Here is a 21,176-nt window from a genome sequence, read left to right as displayed (position 1 = left end):
GCCGGCGCCCCGCGCCTGCGCAGCCACCGCCTGCCGCGCTGCCGAGTCACGGGGGGGGAGGAGCGTGAGCGGGGGGCGGGGCGCGTGCTGAGTGACGCAGGCGCAGTGCGACCCCGGAGGCGCGCGCTGGCCCCCTCCGCGGGTTTGGATCCGGGTCAGTCAGGCGCCGCGATCCGGGAGAGACGATCTGAGCCGACGGGACTGGATCCCCGGGGCGCCCCAGCAGCGAGGAGGTGAGTGCCTTGACGTTACGGGGAGGGGTTCCGGCCTGGCGGCGGCGGCTTCCCGTGCTCCCGCCCGCCTCTCGTCGCGTAGTCCCGCGGCGCTGACTGCCTGGGCCGGGCCGGGCCGGGCCTGGGCCTCTCCGCACCCCCTGGGCAGCCGCGGCCCGGCTCGGCTCGGCCCGGCCCGGGCTCGGCTCTGTCTCCCCTTCCCGCGGCCCGCCCCTCCGCCCGCTCCCGCCCGCTCCCGCCCGCTCCCGCCCGCCTGTAGCTTCCCCTTTTCGCCTTCCTTGGCCGCCCTTTGCCCCTTCCCGCCCTTTCCCGCTGTTGCCGAGCCCCAGCCTCGTTGGCTGCCTCTTGGGCTCCGCTCCCGCCTCCTCCTGCATCCAGCCTCTCCTCCCGGCGGAGGGAGCATCCAGCAGGGGCACCTTTCCAGTCGGAGACCCCGGGCTAGGAGAGCTGGGGCCTTAGCTCTCCACTCCCCGACCCGCCCCCGACCCCCCAGATCCTGACCTTTCCCCCCTCATCTCGTTGAATCGCGACCGCTCCAGATTCTGGGTTGGGCGGGGCCGGGGGGGGGGCACGGAATTAACATTGCGCTTTAGCTATGCCCGGGAGAGGGTGGGGGGGGGAGAGAGTGTGCAGAGAGACAGGAGTGTGTTTTTGTCCTGCGGGGGGGCCGATAGTTTTCACCTTAGACTTGTTTGTGCCTTGGGGGGTGGGGGTGTGTTGCAGGACAGGGTTTTCTTTCCCGCACTCCGCGCTTCCTGCGAGGCCGGGAAAGTTTCTAGAGCTTTAACGTTGCGATGACACGCTTACCGCGGGGATCCTTTACTGATCGATCTCACGTCTTTTCGGGTTCCTGGAAATTTAGCCCTAGATTTGAGGTTAAAAGAGGTCGTGATTAAAACTTACCGAGATATGTGTATGAGGTTGTGACGCATTGCTATTCGCTGAAAGTCAGAGAAAACCAGGAATTTGCCCTTTTTGATGGAGGAACTTAGAATTTTACTTGTCATTTTTGAAAGGTTAGGAAAATCTTTGCAAAGTTAAAATTGCCCCCTTGTGATTTAACTTTTTTTTTTTTTTTAAAAAGTATCTTACAGTAGGCCTTTAAACTTCGATCTCTTTGGGGACTGCTCCATTTTCAAGAAGTTAGTGCAGTGAAATGGCAAGAGATGTCTCCACTAATTTAGTATTAATGAAAAAGACAAACCAGTTGTATGTTCCCGGAGTTAGTTATACAGCTCTCGATTTGAGTGAATGGGAAGGTAGGAATACGGAGGAGCATAATAATAATAAGCCTTTTATAATTACAGACATGCTCTGATTTAGCTCTTAAGGTTACACCTGAGACTTGCCTTTGCTCTGGGTTATTATAACAGGGAAAAGGTGAATATTGGAAGTCTGAAAATAGTTTAGACAGAACTTCATTCCTGAAGTTTTAATCTGTAGCCAGTTTTTATTTTGATCTTTTTTTTTTTTTTTTAAGATTTTATTTATTTATTCATGAGAGAGAGAGAGGCAGAGACAGGCAGAAGGAGAAGCAGGCTCCATGCAGGGAGCCCGATGTGGGACTCGATCCTGGGACTCCAGGATCATGCTCTGGGTTGAAGGCAGTGCTAAACCGCTGAGCCACCCAGGCTGCCCTGGTCTATTTTGGTTTTCAAATAATAGATCTTTTAGTATGTCAACAAGAATGCTAAGTTTGTATTAACATCTAGAGGTCACCTGCAGTGCAATTAAGTTAGCACTATATAATTAAAAATTACATATCTGGGTGCAAAGCTTTTTTAGCTCAATGTTAGGGCAGGAATGAGATTCTAATCCTTACAGGAATAGGGTTCACAGCTCTGGACTCTGTCAGGTTTATCCTTCTATCCCTAACATCCAGTCTAGTGCTAAAGCACATGGTAGGAATTCTGTAAATATTTGTGGATTGAATAAATTTCTGCCGATAGAATTCAGCACTGTATATTTAGATGTGATGTGTACTGATTTCCAGAGTCCTGGAAGAGGGTTTGTTTGGGGTCTTCAGGGATGGGAAGACTGTCTTCACATTGTTTAACTCTGTAAAGGCCAATAGTTTGAGTATTTGACTGACTGGTCATAAAGTAATTGAGGAAAACTGTAAGCCAAACTTTAATTTAGTTCTACCAGCGGGAAGAATTTGTTTACAATCTCCAGTAGTGCTCTTTTAGTACTGTGGAGCTTCAAAAATATTAGGATACGTCATTTTTGCCCACCTCTCTCCCCAGATACATAGAACATGAATGTGTATCTGGGGGAGAATCCTCCTCTAAATCCAAAAGAATTAGAAACCAGTGAAATATGGCATTGATAATGTTTCCTCAAGTTCATGTACTGATTAAATAAACCAGCAAAATATATGTGGGGAATGTGTTCAAATTTTTTGATTTAAGAAGTTGCAGTAAAAGCTAGCTGAATTCTTTGGAGACTGTTTTCAATCTTCACCAGAGAGATCTGCGTAAAATACCTACTTCTATATGTAAGTAAATAAATGAATGAAACAGTCTTTTAATTCCTTGCTGCTTTATTCTGCCATTGGTACTATATGATTATATCAAACATATTATGACACCCTGACCTTTGGAATATTAGAGGTCTCACAATAACCTCAGACTCTCTCCTGAGAAATGAGCAGGTGAGGAATCAGAAGTTACAAGGGTCCACCCAGAGGCACTGCTCCTTCTGAGAGTGCCTTTGGTGGGGGGTGGGGGGAGGGGGTTGCATGGGGTTAGCAAGTTAGAAATAAGGAAGAGGTAAAGTTAATAATCCTTTACTTCACAAATCCATCAACCTCTATTTTTTGTTTTACCTTTTTTCTTTCTGATTCCCTGTGGTATGTTCATAGATACTAATTTGTTTATTTTTTGTTCAGATTTGATGTTAATTAATTTATTACCTTAGTGAAAAAAATCAGGAAACTAGATTTCAAAGGATTAATTAACATATTTTTCTGTTGTGTCTTTTATTGCTTTGATTGGCTCCGTTCCCCTTTTGTTTAAATGTAAAAATCAAGGTGGAAGAATGGAGAACTTTTCATTAAACTGGTTGACTAAGTGGAGATCATTTAAAGGTGCATCTACAGAAAAATAATTTATATATATTTTTTTACTTTCCACCTTTTTCTTTTGGCAAAGTTCTGTATATCTTTTTCAGCTGCAAGCATAGTTCATTTATTTTCTATCTTTCTTATGTAATAATTAAAATAATTCAAAGCTTAAAAAATGAAGGTATTAATCTTATTGGTAAAAGTGTGGAATAAACAGTAATCATTGAAACATATTTGTAATCCTGCTCTAACAATGATAACATTGATATTTGAGTATGAATATTTATGTAAATATGAATATTGAGATCTAGGTCAGAATTGCTTTGGAGAAATGCTACCCTGTGTCATAAAGTTATACTTAACGGGACTTGTTAGGGTTAGACCAATAGTTAGTATCATTTTAAAGGATCAGAGTGCTGTAGGTTGAGCTTTTTCTTTTATTTCTGGTGCACAGATCATTTGTCTGTAGATTTCTAGACCTCTGCAACTGGACATTTTTACCCCTGTGTTAAAAAGTATACTTAAACATGGATTTCAGGTGATCTCGTTTTTAAAGTTGTGTAAAGGATATTGGCATTAAATATTTGGACAGTTTAAATTCTATCATAATTGAGTAAGATGCAGAATTGTTGAATCATTATGTTGTACATTTGAAACTAATATAACATGTCAACTCTACTTCAATAAAAAAAAATCTGTTATAATAAATACATGTTTCTGTATCATTTCATTTGTCTTTTCTTAAGAAGTAAAATCTACAGTTCCCAACTGTCAACACTGAAACTTCCTTTTAGAAATAGAAACTTACTTTTTCCGGCCTAATAAGTAGTACTAGTATCAGGAATATAGATTTTAACAAAAGGAATACTTTTGAACCTACCTGTTTTCACTTTGCTCATTTTTTTTTTATTTTATTTTTTAGTATTAACGGCAACATCCATAGTAGTGTAAAAACTTTCATAATGAAATCCGAAGCCAAGGATGGAGAGGAGGAGAGTCTACAAACTGCTTTCAAGAAATTAAGAGTGGATGCATCAGGGTAATTAAATATGTAATATATTATTTGCAAATTGTTTAGTAGACCTAAATAGCCATTTCATTGAGGAAAGTCTCATTTTCTTCTAAGATTTCTCATTATTTGTGGAAGATAAAAATGTTAGTAGTGTGACATTCTACCAAATTTTGCACAGCATTATTTTATTTATAAAAGAAACTCTTAATTGTAAATTTTGAAAAGTAGCAGCTCCTTTGTACTTTAAGTTGGGTGTTTTGGTTTCCCTTGGTTTTGAGGAGGGTTCCCCACCAATCAAAATTATCAAGCAGTGTCCCATCAGGAATTTCCTCATACATCTCTAGGGAATCACAGTGTTTTTTCCTAAAAGTGAATTGGCTCCACAGAAATCAGCAGACATTCTCGATTTCATATGCTCTGATTGCTGAGTCTATCACTATGGAAACCTCTATTCATTAGGGTTCTGTCACTGAGATCAATAATCTTGAACCCTTTAGCCAAACTAATTAGAGCACCTGCAGACCAGCTGCTGTCTGAATGTTAATATTTTGCCCTTTGCAAAATGTTCTGTGCAGGACTCTTTTCATTCCCATTCTTCACCCCAGGACAGAAGAAATCTCAAATCTTTGTAGATATAGGAATATTTCTTTTCATGAATGGAAACTAAACCCTAGAAGCTCAGAGTAGAACACTTCACAGCAACTTATAATCACTGAGGTTTATTATTCACTTACTATGCCCTAAACACTGGCTTAAGTACCTGTACACATTATTTAATCCTCACTACCAACTGGGAAGATAGATACTATTGTTATTGTGGTTTATAGATGAGCTACACATGAATTAAGTCATTTGCTAAGGGTCACATTGGTGAGAAGTGGTAGAGTCAGTATTTGAACCTGGACAATTTTTCTCCAGAACTTGTGCTCTTAACCATTCCTTTATATGATAACTTGATGACAACATCAGTTGTACACAGTACCTGGCACATAGTAAAAATTAAATAGTTGTTATAGCAGTTTGCTTATTGCTAGTACTATTTTAATTTTTTTGGCCTACCAGATGAGAAGATTTATACTAATGGATTTGCATAAGAACTGTTAATGGTGCGGGCAGCCCTGGTGGCGCAGCGGTTTAGCACCACGTGCAGCCAGGGGTGTGATTCTGGAGACCCCCGGATCAAGTCCCACATCGGGCTCACGGCATGGAGCCTGCTTCTCCCTCTGCCTGTGTCTCTGCCCCTCTCTCTCTCTCTCTCTCTCTCTCTCTCCCCCCCCCCCCCGTGTCTCAATACATAAATAAAATCTTAAAAAAAAAAAAAAACTGTTAATGGTGCTCACATTTGCTTCCATGATTTCAAATAAGTATCTTTCTCCTCCCAGTGGCTTCTGTTATGGTCATCTTGCCATTTAAATTGATTATTACTTTTTAAGGCATTTTAGGAAATAAAAACAAAGAAGAAAAATAGATAGTTCTAGATTATGGTCATGTTCCATTTTGAGTTCTAGTAGAGAAATGATTTTCTTTTTTTAATCAGGAAAATGCTAGGAATGTGTATACATACACACATATACATTTAAATCTCTTAATATATAAATTCACATGAGTAACTCTTCATACACAGATTTCTTTCCTGGTGTTTTAAGAAGTTGGAACATAAAATTAAGCTAGCTATTCCGGTACCTCTAAAAAGTACCTGGAACATTAAAAACAACAACCAATCCCCCTCCCCCCTTTTTTTAAAAGATTTTTATTTGATTGAGAGAGAGAACAAGTGGGAGGAGGGGCAGAGGGAGAAGCCAGCTCCCTGAAGAGCAGGGAGCCCCATGTGGGACTGGATCCCAGGACCCTGGGATCGTGACCTGAGCTGAAGGCAGCCTTTTAACTGACTGAGCCACCCAGGCACCACCCCCCCCCCCCCAAAAAAAAAAAAAAAACAAACCTCTGAAGATACTTGTACAACCTATGATCAGATATTGCATTTTTGTAGTATGTGATCTGCCTAGAGTAAAATTATAGAAAGGAAAGGAACAGTGGAGAACATTTGAGAAAACCAAATACTAGTAGAAGTGAGTCATTACCATGACTAAGCAGAATTAAGACTTGTGTAATGTATCATATGTTTCTAGTTGTTGCATATTGTTGCTGATTTACAAACGGACATCTGAGGTACTGACTCATAAACTAACTAAGCCTTGCCAGGAATTTAGCATGATCCTGTTCAACAGGTTTTGATTCCCAGTGGTATTTGTCTTATCAGGATAAATTTCTATGTATTTATTAGAAAACAATATAATCCTTTTTATCTGATTATAAAATAATAATGCTTCTTAAGGAAAAATTCACAGAAAAAAGAAGTAAAAAATCACAATTTACCATAACTGCTGTTAACATCTAGACCATCTGTACATAACACCATACAATTTTTTTTTTACATGGTTGAGATCATGATATATATATGGTTGTTATATATCTCCTACTGTTTTAATGTTATATGCATTCTCTCTTGTGTCAACAAAGTTCTTTATATACTTAATTAAAAAAAAATTCCTAGTATTCCATTGAACAGATGTGTCATTTATATAATGTAGTATTTTCTATTTTCTACTGGGCATTTAGGTTATTCTTATTACTTTTTATTTTAAATTATATTTCAGTGAGCATCTTTTTACTTCATAGATTGTTTCTGTCTAAAGGATTGTTAATACCGCAGCATGTGTAGTATAGGAGGAACCCAGTGTGTGTGTGTGTATATGTGTGTATATTGAAAAGGTCTGGAAGGATTTATACCAAAATGTTACTGTTGTAAATCTCTGGGTTGTGAGACTATATTCTTTTTTCTCAATTATTTTCTTCTTCTTTACTGGGAACCCATATTACTTCTGTAATTTTAAATTGCAAAGATTTAACTCTCACTAATATTTTCAGTTTATTGTCAAAAATACTTATTTTCAAGAAGTTAGAGTGAATCTCCTGAAGTTTTTGCTCCTCAACTTAATTCTCATTGCTCTGATTTGCCCACATAAAATATACTTATTTTATAAGTGTCATTAGTGTTCTCTGTGGGCATAAGACCTTATCTGCCCCAGATAAACAGCCTAAAAGTCTATTTATATCCTGCTGCTGGTCATACTTAAGAATTACTCTTTGGCTTATGATTCTGCAACCATGGGCTTTTAGGGATTCCCCTAAATTTGGTTTCAGAGGAAAATATAGTCTAAAAGGTGAGAAATTTTTTGAGAAACCCAAACAACAAAGAAAGGCATTAATACAAGTTGTATTTGAGTTGGTGAGAGCAGTAAGTCCTCCTCCTTTCAGTTTTCTTTAAGCAGTACGCTGTTGTTTTCTTCAGGTCCATAGCATCTCTGTCTGTTGGAGAAGGCACAAATGTCAGAGCATCAGTCAGAACGGCAGCAGATGATACCAAACCGAAAACCACATGTGCATCTAAAGACAGTTGGCATGGGTAAGAGCTTTCTTACTGCGGGTGGTTTTTATCCCAATACTCTATAAATTACTATTGGACTTTCCTGAGTATCCAGAAAAGAGTTTGTTAGGTATGGAACCCAAAATCCAGTGATTAGAGATGAACCATTCTTCTCAATTGAGAATTAGCCGAGACTTGCTATATGGCTTGGTTTGTAGTCAATTTTTATAAATATCCTAGGTGTGTTTGAGAAGCATGGTCTTCTGTAATCATTCTTGGGTTTCTTTCATGTCCATTAAATCAAACTTTTAAAAGTATTATTTAAATCTTTTTTCAATCTATCAATAATTGAGAGATGTATGTTGAAATCTTCCCCATGGTAGTGAATTTGTTTTCCCCTTAAGTTCTGTATTTTTGTTTTATGTATTTGAACCCATTTTGTTAGGTTTATACAATCTAGGTTCATACCAGTTTAGGACATTTTCTTCCTGATGAATGGAGATTTTTAATGACATAAGTGACATTCTTAATTCCTCATAAAATAGCTGTTGTCTGAAAGTCTTATTTTTTCCAGAATTAATATAGTTAATCCAGTCATCTTTGGGTTGGTATTTGCCTGTTATATCATTTTTTGTCTTTTATTTTCAACCATTGTGTGTGTTTTAAAATTTTAGATATCTCTCATAAATATATATGGCTTATTTTGTTTTATTCATTCCGATAACCTTTTTTTAAAAAAAAAAAAAAAAAGGTTCAGTGCATTTCAGTGCTGAAATTCATGTTCAGTGCTGAGTTCAGTGCATTTACATTTATTTTGATTATTGGTTGATATATTTAGACTTGTTTCTGCCATTTTACTTTATGCTGTTTGTCCTGCTTCTTTGTTTTTTATTCTTTGACCTTCCCTCTTCTCTCCTCCTTGTAAAAACTTGTTTGAGATGGGTGTGTTTTTTTCCCCTTACCTCTTCCTTCTTCTGGTTTGGAAATTATATGCTGTGTTTCTATTCTTTTAGTAGTTAGCCTTGAAATTCCACGGTACATGCTTATTAACAAAGACAAAAGTTATTGCAGTGGCCCTTGAACAACAGAATGGTTAGGGGGGTCAGTGTCTGTGTAGGTCAAAAATCCATGTATAACTTTTTACTTCTCAAATTTTACCACTAGCAGCCCACTTTTGACCAGAAGTCTTACAGATAACATAAAGAGTCAACACATATTTTGTATGTTTTATGTATCATACAGTGTATTCTTACAATAAGATAGAGAAGAGAAAATTTTGTTAAGAAAATTATGAGGAAGAAAAAATACATTTACAGGGATACCTGGGTGGCTCAGCGGTTGAGTGTCTGCCTTTGGCTTAGGGTGTGATCCCAAGGTTCTGGGATCAAGTCCCGCGTCGGGCTCCCTGCACGGAGCCTGCTTGCTTCTCCCTTTGCCTGTGTCTCTGCCTCTCTTTCTCTGTGTCTCTCATGATAAAATAAAATCTTTAAAAGAAAAAAAGAAAAAAAATACATTTACAAATACTATAGAAAATCCACTTGTAAGCAGACCCACATAGTTCAAAACTGTTTTGTTCAAGCATCAGCTATATTTTAACCATCCTCCTTATAGTCTTTTTAACTCTGACCTAACTTTCATGTGTAGCTGCATCTCAGATCTTCCATATAGAATGCCTTGCCTCAAAAAAAAAAAAAAAAAAAGAATGCCTTGCCTCTCTTTCTAAAGTGCTTTCTTCAGAAATTCCTTTAGCAAAGATCTGTTGTTAGTAAATAGGGCCTCCTGTTAGATGCCTCATGGAATAAATTTAAACGTTGCCCCTTTCTTGTATAACATCATGTTCTATTGGTAAATATTCTTTAATTTATCTGAAAATGTCTTTGTTTCATCCTTGTTCTTGAAAGATTTGATATGCCTGAAGTCATAGTTCTAGATTGGGTTATTTTCTCATAGGCCTGGAAGCTCTTCGTTGTCTTCTGGCTTCATTATCAATGTTGAAAAGTCCACCTTCAACATTACTGTGCTTGTTCTTGGGAATAATCTGTCGGTCTCTGGCTGCTTCTGGATGTTCCAGTTTGGGAGAATCTACAGTTTTGCTACAATGGGTCTAGATGTGGATTGCTCTTTATTTGTTCTGTTTCAGAGTGCTGCCTATATCTGTGGATCACTTTCATCAATTCAGAAAATTTCTCAGCCATTATCTCTTCAAAAATCACCTGTTTTCATGCTCTACAGTCTCTATATTCTTTCCTTTGGGAACTCCAGATTTCTTATTGTCTTACATCTCTCTTTAACTTCTTTTATATTTTTCCAGTTCTCCTCCAAGTTTTCTGTACTACCTTTTAGGTCAGGGATAGGCAAACTTTTTTTTGTCAAGGGCCAGATAGTAAATTTATTTTATTTTATTTTATTTTATTTTATTTTATTATTTTATTTTATTTATTTTATTTTATTTTATTTTATTTATTTTACTTTATTTTATTTTATTTTATTTTATTTTATTTTATTTTATTTTATTTTATTTTATTTTATTTTTTAAAAGATTTTATTTATTTATTCATGAGAGAGAGAGGCAGAGACACAGGCAGAGGGAGAAGCAGGCTCCATGCAGGGAGCCCCATGTGGGACTTGATCCCTGGGCGGAAGACAGGAGCTAAACCGCTGAGCCACCCAGGGATCCCCTAAATATTTTAGGCTCTGGAGGCCAAGAGGTGAGATTCAAGGATATTATATAGTTATGTATGTATGTAAGTGAGAAAGTTCCTGCCCTGCCCCATTTCCTGATGCATATCACCTGGCTGCTGGATACACTCTGTGTTCAATTGCTTAGTTTCAGGATGAAATGAGTAGCCTGGTGGGATGTGGGGAAGGGTGGTAGTACCAGAATTGGTTTTACCCTGTGCCCCAGTGGCACCCAGATTCTAGCATGCCCTTCTTTCTTCAGAGAGCCCAGCACAAGCCAGACTCTTGAACTGAGATTCCACTTCTCAGGTGCCAGCAGTTGCTGACAGCGAACCCCAATATGTAGATAGTAGCCAGCGTGGGACCTTGGCAGTGGTGTGACCCATGTGCTGGCCAGAAAAAAGGCAGGTGCAGGAAGTAGGGAACAGGGTAAAGGGAGATACCCCACCTGGTCTCTGGCTCACAGTGCCAGCCCACAGGAGCAGAGTCTGCAGGCTGTATAAAAACAGCTAGGGGGCCAGTTTAGACCCACGGACTACAGTTGGCTGAACTTTATTGCAAATAATTCAGATTTATTTTCCAGTTCAGTAGTCTGTGTATTGTGCTGCTTGGCCCATCCATTTAATTTAAGTTCAAATACAGTTTTTTTATTTTTTATTTTTTTTATTTTTATTATTTATTTATTTATTTATTTTTTTTTTTTAAGATTTTATTTATTTATTCATGATAGTCACACAGAGAGAGACAGAGAGGCAGAGACACAGGCAGAGGGAGAAGCAGGCTCCATGCACCGGGAGCCCAACGTGGGATTCGATCCCGGGTCTCCAGGATCGCGCCCCGGGCCAAAGGCAGGCGCCAAACCGCTGCGCCACCCAGGGATCCCAGTTTTTTTATTTTTTAAAGTTCTTTTGGGTTCTGTTTTCAGTTTTGCTTGGCAGTTTTGATTCTCTATTGTTTTTCCTTTGCTCCACTCTTTTATTTATTTAAATATTTCATTAAAAGTTATGTAGAATGTCTGGTAACTCCCAGTATCTGAAAACTTGAGGGAGTTGAAATCTATTCGTCAACTGCAACCAGTGATAGAAATGAATCCTAAATCTGTTGCTCTGTGTGGTAATCATGATATAGTGGCCATTCGCATCATCAGCCTCACACAATGGTATGGAAGCTGCTATGTTCAGAGGGTAGAGCACAGCAGTTGGGTTTTACAGCGTCAAGTGCTTTGTGGCGGGTGGCGGGAGTGGGGGTGGTTTCCAGACTCAGTGGCCAAAGGTTCCCAGGCCAAGGTTTGCAGAAGTGTTCTGCACACATGTTTGGCCCGAGAAATGCAATTAAAAACAACCCTTTACCTCTCCCATTCTTTAGCTTGCTAATAAGGAGATGTTGAAGTTTTTGAGAAGTAGATTTAGGCAGCTTGAAAACAGAGGTAGGCACATCTCTTTGGGGGAAACTTACTTAGGACCTCAGACTTGAGAGGAAGTAAATCTCCAGCTATCATAAAGAATCTGTTTAGGAGACCTGCGTGTCCCAACATCTTTTTGTGCACTGTTTTCCTTTTAGGTCTACAAGGAAGTCTTCACGAGGAGCAGCGAGAACCCAGCGTCGTCGACGTTCTAAGTCTCCTGTCCTTCATCCTCCAAAGTTTATACATTGCAGTACAATAGCTGCTTCTTCCAGCAGCCAGCTCAAGCACAAAAGCCAGACTGACTCCCCTGATGGCAGCAGTGGGCTGGGAATTTCCACCCCTAAAGAGTTCAATTCAGGAGAATGCTCTACTTCTCTCGATACTAATCACACAGGGGCAGTTGTTGAGCCTTTGAGAACTTCGGTTCCCAGGCTCCCATCAGAGAGTAAGAAGGAAGACTCCTCTGTTGCTACTCAAGTCTCCCAAGCAAGTCTCAAGGCCAATGATCTCTCTGACTTTCAAGCGGTTTCCAGGCTAAACCAGGGCAAGCCATGTGCATGCATAGGCAAGGAGTGCCAGTGTAAGAGATGGCATGATATGGAAGTGTATTCCTTTTCAGGCCTGCAGAGTGTCCCTCCCTTGGCCCCAGAACGAAGATCCATGCTTGAGGACTACTCTCAGTCACTGCACACCAGAACTCTCTCTGGCTCCCCCCGCTCCTGTTCTGAGCAAGCTCGAGTCTATGTGGATGATGTGACCATTGAGGACCTGTCAGGCTACATGGAATATTACTTGTATATTCCCAAGAAAATGTCCCACATGGCAGAAATGATGTACACCTGATAGTAAGAAGCTAATTAATATGCTTTAAACCAATGAAAGGTTGTCAGAGAGATTTAGTTAATGGCAGACCTTGCGGCCACGTTGTGTGAGAAGACATCTCCTTCTGCTCACTGTGCTTGCAATAAAAACTTTTCTTGGCATCTCCGTTCATCTTCTTCCTTTAAACTTACTCCCTGCTCTTACTCCCTGTTCTTACATACGCACCAAGGCGAGCAGATCAAAGGAAAATCCCTATCATTTAGAAAAGTTTCTGGGAGATGAAGAAACCGTAATAACTTGACTGGTAGCAGTGGGTTATATGGTAAAAGCCTTTGTAACGCAGTGCATTTTTCACATCTGTTTAAGAATTTGTTGGCCAAGGAAAAGGAAACGTTTTGTAACTGGACTGAACACTTGTCATGCTGTAGTTGCCGGCCCAGGATCTTAGAAGTTATAGGACTGATTTAACACAACTTTATTGTGTCTTTCAGGGTTTCTTATGTTATTGTTAAGCCAGAGATCTAAGGTTTAGATTCAATATGAATAAACTAGCTGGCCTGCCCTCTATTGTTTGAGAGAATCATTAATTATCCCCAAATAAACCCCTGCTGGGGCTTGGTATGTGAAGGCGTGTTACATGAAGTTTCTCAGGTAAGAAGCAGCTTGGAGCAGACTGCTTCAGTTGGAAGGAGGGGTGTAATATTTGAAACAAGCACGCATCTTCTCCATCTCCAGTATTATATGTGGTATGTTTCAGTTAGTTGTAGATCTTGTATCTCCGTTTCCAATGTTCCTGATGGATGTTATCTCCTTGCACTCCCCTCCTGCCCCGGGAAACCCAGAACAGAATTTTATACCTGCTATATCCTGTATTTCTAGTTGGCCATCCCAAAATTCCCTCCAAAGTTTGGTTAAAAAAAAAGAAAAACAACTCAGTTTCAACTAGAGGATGAATCCCTGTCTTCTTTTAGGTGGCTCCAAAGTGATTTTTTACATATACCACATAATGTTTTATTTCAGACCATCCTATCAAATCCAGTGAAAATTTGTCCAGCCATTTTAACACCATGTTAACAGAAAGTTTATTTAACTTAGATTACAAAATAAGTTTTATTCTTTACTAAAACATCCACTAACTGGAGTTGGTTCATGACAGTGGGGTCTGGGCTTCACACCTAACGTGATTTGTACTTGGGAGAGGTGGGGAGGGTATTCTCTGGAAAAGCCCTAAACCTCTGCATGTTACTAGTTTAGAATGGCTTTAGTGACATGTGAAGGCTGTGGTTTGAGCAAGGGAGCATAATCCTTGCCATCACAGCACTGGAAGTTGAGAGATTTCTTGATGCTAACAGAAGGAATGCTATTGCATATACCTAAGGCAACAATTGTGAAGCCTTTTGGTCTCATGACACATTTACAAATTAAGGGTGCCAAAGAGCTTTTGTTTTTTGTGGGTTATACTTATATTTACCATATCAGAAATTAAAACTAAGAAATTTAAAAAATATGTATTGATTTAAAAATAATGGTCTTCTTACATGTGAACATTTCTAATTGAAAAATTAACAAGATTTGGTGAAAAGAGTGGCTTGTCTTACATTTTTGCAAATTTAATGTATGGCTTAATAGAAGACAACTAGGTCTCATATCTGCCTCTGCATTCAGCCTCTTGTGAATATGGGGTGTCGTGTGACCGCTAGAAAACTACACTTGTGGGGGGGTGAGCATGAAAAAGGCAGCTAATGTGTTAATATCACGAAGGTAGTTTCAACCTCACAGATCTCCTGAAACAGTAGACTTCCAGACCACACTTTAAGAACCACTAATTAGGGGGCAGCCGGGGTGGCTCAGCGGTTTAGCGCCACTTTGGCCCAGGTTGTGATCCTGGAGGTCCGGGATCAAGTCCCACATCGGGCTCCCTGCATGGAGCCTGCTTCTTCCTCTGCCTGTGTCTGCCTCTCTCTCTCTCTCTCTCTGTGTCTTTCATGAATAAATAAAATCTTAAAAAAAAAGAACCACTAATTAGGCCATTAGAGTTTCTACTGTAAAGGCACCTACCACCCACACCCACTCCTCCACAACTAGTATCTTGCTTCACCTTTTATACTGGTGAGAGTGGAGCAGTTGGGCTTTAGTGTGTTACCTAAAGTTCCTCAATCTTTAAAGTCCTTTTTAGCTTTTCAGTCCAGTGGTCTGGTTATTTACTTAATTCTGTATGCTAACAGAACAGTCTCCAGAGAATGAAGAAAGATACGCCTTCCTTTCAAACAAAATTATTTTAAGGAGAGGTGTTGGGACAAAGTTGAGAAGAACAGAGTTCCAATGACTGAGTAACCTGTTGAAGAAATCCAAACTTGGATGAAAGCTAAGCATTCCAGATTCATGGGAATAAGTTTTAAGTATTTACATTTCAGTCAAAATCTCAAAACATGAATCTTGAAGCTAAAAATTACTCTGCTCAGACCAAGTTGGGCCAACTTTTATGTGTGTGTCCCTCACTCAAACATGTGACCTTTTGTGTGATTTATTGAACCAATCTCTTGAATGCACCATGGGAGATGGATTCAGATTATGGATTGAGAAATTTTACTCTGATGTTTTGAAAAGTAGCATCCTGACATGTGCCTTTATCACCTATTCATGAAACATTTATTCATCCATTTACTCAGCAAATAACTCCTGGAGTGCCCACAACACCAGGCAGAGCATACTAGGTGCTAGGAAAAGAGCAGCAAGCAGAAAGCAGAATGACATCCTTGTACTCAGTGGAGAGAGGAGGATTCCAAGATCCTACGGGCTGGGGCTGGGGGCAGAGAAGTTTCTGTGATGAGGTCAGTGACATTTGAGCTGAGACCCGAAGAAAGTGAGGGAGTGAGCCTGGTGGCTACTGGGGGGAAGAGCATTCCTGACAGATGGAATAGCACAGATGTCAACGAGGCTTGAAGCAGGTGAGCTCAGAGAAGCATGGGGCAGGGGCAAGGGCAGATCATGGAGGGCTTCTCAGGCCATTTTAAAGGCTGTGACTCCTGAATAAGGTAAGGGGCATTTAGGTATTTGGGGGAGAGGCAAGACATATCAGAATGACCTTTATAAAAAAGCACTGGCTGCTCTGTGTGGATTGAGGAGAGCAGGAGAAGGGGAGGTAAGGAGGCAGTAAGTCAGGCAGTGGGTTCCCAGGGCTTGGACACTTAGCAGTGCAGAGAAAAAGATGTATTCTCGAATGATTTTGGAAGTACAGCTGAGGGGAGTTGCTGATGGATTAGATACAGAGTGTGAGAGAAAAACTGCAATTAAGGACTCCAAAGGTTTTCAGAAGCTGCGAATTGGCTGGAGGAGCAGACATGGGAGGAGAATCCCGGAGTCTGGTTTTGCTTTTGGCAAGTCTGAGGTGCTTCTGAGACCCCTGTGGTGACATTGAGTTGGTGGTAGACCTGTACTGAAGATCAGTAGGGAGGTATGGGTTGGAGACACAAATGAAGGAGCCGTCAGTATATGGATGATGTTTAAAGGTCAGACTGGAGGAGACCACCTGGGAAGTGAATGTAGGTAAAGACCCAGACAGAGGATCAAGCTCTGGAACATTCCCACAGTAAAAAGGTCCCCGGAATGAAGACCAACCAGCCAAAGCCTAGGTAGGAGCAGCCAGTGAGGCAGGAGCAGAATCAAGATAGCAGTCCTGTCAAGGTAAAAAGCATTTAATTAAGAAAGGAGCTGTAAGCTGCCAAATGGTGCAGAGAAGGAAAGGTGAACACCCACTATGTGCACACACTGGGCATACAAGGGGGAGTGGGGCGCGCCAGGCACTTAGACTGCATTTATGCGTATTTTTTAGAATGACGATAATCCTTGCTTCAAACAACTCAGTTCGGAGGAAGAGCTGGCATGTGGGAAGGCACCTAACTCAGGAAACTTGTCCGAAGGAGGTGGGGCTTCTTCAGCTGCGTCTTCAGTGGCGGAAAAGTTGACTCAAGTGGGTTTCTGTGTGCAGGCCTTCTCTCTTGTTCTGTTTTGGATTTTGTTTTTTTTTTTTAAGATTTTACTTATTTGCCACAGAGAGGGAGAGATCGTGCCCGAGAGAGAGCACAAGCAGGGGGAGCAGCAGGCAGAAGGAGAAACAGGCTCCATGCAGGGCTCAATCCCAGGACCCTGGGATCATGACCTAAGCCAAAGGCAGATGCTCAACCACTGAGCCATCCAGATGCCCCTCTGTTCTGGATTTTTCAGGTCCCTCCCTTCCAGGCTCCCTAGGAAATGATCACACTTGAGCAATGAGAAACAGAGGAAGCAAATGATTTCCTTCTCTGATCAAATAACAGAACCACAGACGAAGAAAAGACCTGGGAAAGAGCAAGAATGGAATAGCTAGCTAACTTTAAAAGTGATTTAGAATTAATTCCAAGTTTATTAAATTCCCTCTGTCTGAGGGAGTGGGTTTTCCTAAGGAAAAGCTGCTGTAATGCCCAAATGGCCTCAAGAGGACTCCCTTTCCCGGGAATTGGTTTAACGGGAGAGGCAAAAAAGTGAGCTCCTCTAAAATCTCGGCACTGGTCGCCTACAGCCAGTACCAAATTTGGCAAAAAATTTACTTAAACTAAATTTTGATTTTAAGAAATCAAAGTGTCCGTTTACCAATAACAGAGTCTGTCAATTTAAAAAGTGATAAAACCACAGGGCAATGTTGAGTAACCATGTATTGTGAAGAGAAAGACTGCTTCCGTGTCAAGGTATTTAGCATTTGGGAGGTGATTCTGACTTAACTCTTTGGTAACTATCTTATTATGCGTTCTAGTTTGAAGAGCAACTTATCATGTGAGGATAATATTAATAATAGTTAATATTTATTAGGTGTTTAGTGTGTTCTAAGCCTTTGTACAGTATTAAGTTACCCAACCATATAAGGAAGATAATTTATCCTGAATACTAATAATCCTTTGAGGTAAGTACTTTCAGTTGAGGAAATTGTGGCTCACGGAAATTAAGTATTGGCCCAAGGTCATACCTTGGATGTGAACACATAGCTAACTCCACAACTACCTATCCTACATAGCCTATGGTAAATAGATTCATGAACATGTAAATGTTATTATGAAATAGTTTTGGCTTTTTTAAAGATTTTATTTTTTCATGAGAGAGAGAGAGAGAGGCAGAGACATAGGCAGAGGGAGAAGCAGGCCCCCTGCAGGGATCCCGCCCGATGTGGGACTTGATCCCAGGATCCCGGGATCACGCCCTGAGCCAAAGGCAGACGCTCAACCACTGAGTCACCCAGGTGCCCCCAAGAAACAGTTTCTTATTTTGAAAACATATAGGGGGTCCTTAACCAGGAATGAGATTCATCTGAGGAGCTTTTAAAAAGAATACAACTGTCTAAGCCGTTTCAGGGAACACTCTTAGTCATTGGCTGGGGGCAGAGTGCTCTGGAATCTGGAATCTGTTTATGTTTTTAAGTTCAACAGGTGTTGAATTTAAATCTTAAGAGCACCCACCCTTGGTAAAGAACCACCGTAGGGAGCTGCACAGATAAACAGTGGCTAAAATTATCAGGTGGAACAGCTCAGGAAGACACAGCAGCCACCCAGCCCTAGAATAGGATTATGGTGATTTACCCAACATTTAATGGCAAAGAGTATAGAACTTGGGTAATTCAAACCCCTCTTAACTTCCATTTAGAGATGTTCTTTCCTTCCCCCTTGAGAGCAGAGCTGGAAAGAAACATGTGATTCTCCAGAGGCCTTGGTGAGAAAGTGGCAAACCCAGAGCTCTCTGGGGTCGGCAGCCAAGCATTCCTAGAAGTGAATTTGTGTAAGCAGTTCAGTCCGCTTGGCTAGATGGTGAACCAAAACCTAGACGATGCAGTCTTCATCCGCTGCTACTTGCTGCCTGTCCACTCGGCAAACAGCCAGTGACAGTGAGCTCAGAGGCTGGGTGTTTCTGCCTGGGAGTGAAGCAAGGACCCAGGAGGGGTGCCTTGACGACGAAGGAACCAGTAAGAACTGGGAGTCCACTGGGATGAAGGGAGAGAACATTTTCTGTCCATTTCTGAAACAAGAACAAATCTGCAGTGACTTCAAGGAGCCTGAGTCATCGTGGGATTTGGAGTATGTCAGATGAAGTCTGAAGTCGAATAACACAGCCCAATAGTCCTCAAGTGCCTTCCGTGCTTGCTTTTTTAGTGATTTCTATCTTATCCTCCCCCTCCAAAGTATCCCTCCGTCTCTGCCCCCCCCAGCCCCAGCAGCTTCCTGTTCTTTTTTTTTTTTTTTAAGATTTTATTTATTTGAGAGAGAAAGAAAGTGCAAGCAGGGGGAGCAATGGGGGAGGGGAGAAGCAGGCTCCCCACTGAGCAGAGAGCCCGATGTGGGGCTCAATGTGGGGCTCAATATGGGGCTCGATTCCAGCACCCCGGGATCACTACCCAAGCCAAAGGCAGACACTCAACTGACTGAGCCACTCAGGCGCCCCAACAGCTTCCTGTTCTTGCTGGCTCCTACCTTTCCCAGAATTACTCTATTGCTACTATTAACCCTGGGCTCAGCTGGGATTTCCAATCCTTAGTCCTGGCCACAGCCTCAAGTCACAGAGATTTATTTGTCCCTTTCACTGAAGTTTGGTGGGAACCTGAGTGCTGGGAATCCACCCAGGGCCTTCACTCCTGATCCTGCCCCAAGAGCTTTCTCAAGTCTGGTCTCACAGGCTCCGAGGACACCAGAGAAAAAGAGAAACTTGGAAAAGGGATATTTTTTAAAAATCATGATCCTTGAGTATGGCTGAGACAGCCTCATTCCAAATAACCAGCAACCCTGTGTCTCAGAGGAGAGCAAGGGAGCCATCAGTGCCTTCTGTGGGATCTTTCCAGGGTTTTCGCAGGGGTGTGGAGAGGGATCAGGGGTTGTGCTTGAGCGATGGACTCAGGTTCACTCTATCTTCCAGACTCTGTTTCCAGAACCTGACTTCTCTTCCTGAGTTCCTCCTCTACTTTCAAAAGCATATGTGAAAGCATGCCCGTTCCTTTCTTTTTAGGTCACCGGATTCCTTTATGGGGCTGGCAGCGGGTATAGCCCCAGGTCCTGTTAGGGCATGTGAGTGGTGGTGGGGCTGAGATTTGCCAACCTCTACACTCTGGGGGATTTTGAGTGTTCCAGGACTGGGTGTTCCGCTAGTCCTCCTCCCCACTCCCTTCCCTGGCCCCTCTGCCCCTTCTCCTCCTGCAGACTCAGACACCCTGAACGTGGAAGGGAGCTCCTACCCAGGGGAAGAAAAGCCACCCAATTGCCCCGGCTACCTCCACTTAGTTCTCAGCTGCCCTCCTTCGCCCCTCCGGCTGCTCCCTGGGTCTGAAGCACCAGCCCAATTTGAAACACCCCTCCCGCTTTGAAGGAGGCTGGGCTGGCTGGGGGGTTATTTTGGGAGCAGCTTCTGAGATCCAATGGCCTTGTTAGGGCAACACTGACCTTTCCGTCCCAGGAGGAGGGCAGGATTGAGAGGGGCGGGGCAGCAGCCCGGAGACCGACAGCCCTGCACACCCACTGGGTGGAGAAGGGGGCCAGCCGGCTGCAGGAATTCAGCCTTAGGCTGGGGGCTGTCACCAAGGAGGAATTTCCCCTCTTTGAAACAGGCTGGGGACCCCTCCACCCCACCCCTTCCACTGTGCTTCTTAAAGGGATCACACCGTGTTTTCCTTTGACTCCGGGGAAGCCAGACTTGGGACGCTCTATGGAGACTTTGAATCTTTCCCTCCTGCTTCCTTCCCAACTGGCAGCCTTCCTCTGGCTGGTTGAGTGGGGGCCTCCTGGGCATGGCACTGACCAGCCGACCCAGTGCTGACTTGGCTCCCGGGCTCATTCAGCCTCTGGGGGCATCTTGCTTTCTCCCTCCCGGGGCACAGTGGTGAGTCAGGGGCGCCCAGCCCTGAGTGTGCGTGGAGTGTCGCTGGCAGCCCCCATCGCCCTCTCTCCCCCAAGCTGGAGGACGGTGAGGCTGTCAGGGGCTACGATGAGATGAGTGGGGGCCGCTTTGACTTTGATGATGGTGGGGCATACTGCGGGGGCTGGGAAGGGGGGAAGGCCCACGGACATGGGCTGTGCACGGGCCCGAAGGGCCAGGGTGAGTACTCCGGCTCCTGGAACTTTGGCTTTGAAGTGGCGGGCGTCTACACCTGGCCCAGCGGGAACACCTTCGAGGGATACTGGAGCCAGGGCAAACGGCATGGGCTGGGCATAGAGACCAAGGGACGCTGGCTCTACAAGGGCGAGTGGACACACGGCTTCAAGGGACGCTACGGAACCCGGCAGAGCAGCAGCAGCGGTGCCAAGTATGAGGGCACTTGGAACAATGGCCTGCAGGACGGCTATGGCACCGAGACCTATGCAGATGGAGGTGAGCCCAGCCCGGGGCCCGCAGAGCTAGTAGGAGCCAGATGAGTGAGGAAGACTGGTGGAGGGTGGGAAGAGGGAGGGGCAATGTGACACAGAATCAGAAGAGCCAGGATGTTCCTTGCTGTGTGGCATTGGGCTAGCTGCCCTACGTCTCTCAGC

The 21,176-nt window shown here is 42.8% G+C and overlaps 2 protein-coding genes across 6 annotated transcripts in view; both read left to right on the top strand.

Annotated features, from left to right (window-relative positions):
- The first annotated feature begins 7 nt into the window (after window positions 1–7).
- OSER1 (oxidative stress responsive serine rich 1) lies at window positions 8–13,209 on the top strand. 4 transcript variants are annotated; one of them, XM_025470138.3, is made up of 4 exons: window positions 8–233; window positions 4,220–4,336; window positions 7,662–7,775; window positions 11,976–13,209. In XM_025470138.3, the coding sequence occupies exons 2-4, from the start codon at window positions 4,260–4,262 to the stop codon at window positions 12,661–12,663; spliced, it is 879 nt and encodes a 292-aa protein (XP_025325923.1). In that variant the 5' UTR covers window positions 8–233; window positions 4,220–4,259; the 3' UTR covers window positions 12,664–13,209. The 4 variants fall into 4 exon arrangements, with proteins under 4 accessions (XP_025325923.1, XP_025325924.1, XP_048956626.1 ...); XM_025470139.3 differs by lacking the exon at window positions 8–233 and adding an exon at window positions 494–2,730; XM_049100669.1 differs by lacking the exon at window positions 8–233 and adding an exon at window positions 2,984–3,004.
- Window positions 13,210–19,850: 6,641 nt separating this feature from the next.
- The window catches only part of JPH2 (junctophilin 2), a 64,705-nt gene continuing 63,379 nt past the window's right edge, over window positions 19,851–21,176 (top strand). Inside the window, exon 1 of one of the 2 annotated variants that reach the window (XR_004808820.2) lies at window positions 19,851–21,018. Coding sequence is in view for 1 of the 2 variants with exons in the window: in XM_025470132.3 (XP_025325917.3) it covers window positions 20,640–21,018 (379 nt within the window). In the remaining variant the exon portion in view is untranslated. The remainder of the gene's footprint in view (window positions 21,019–21,176) is intronic. The other variant, XM_025470132.3, reaches the window with a different exon arrangement.

Source organism: Canis lupus, chromosome 24 (genome assembly GCF_003254725.2).
Source record: "Canis lupus dingo isolate Sandy chromosome 24, ASM325472v2, whole genome shotgun sequence".
NCBI lineage: Eukaryota > Metazoa > Chordata > Mammalia > Carnivora > Canidae > Canis > Canis lupus.
This window is presented reverse-complemented; position numbering and strand designations above follow the sequence as displayed.

Coding starts and splice junctions, on each gene's coding strand:
- OSER1 (XM_025470138.3), top strand. CDS start 4,260: ATGAAATCCGAAGCCAAGGATGGAGAGGAGGAGAGTCTACAAACTGCT. Junction 4,337..7,661: donor TTAAGAGTGGATGCATCAGG/GTAATTAAATAT, acceptor TGTTTTCTTCAG/GTCCATAGCATCTCTGTCTG. Junction 7,776..11,975: donor TCTAAAGACAGTTGGCATGG/GTAAGAGCTTTC, acceptor TTTTCCTTTTAG/GTCTACAAGGAAGTCTTCAC.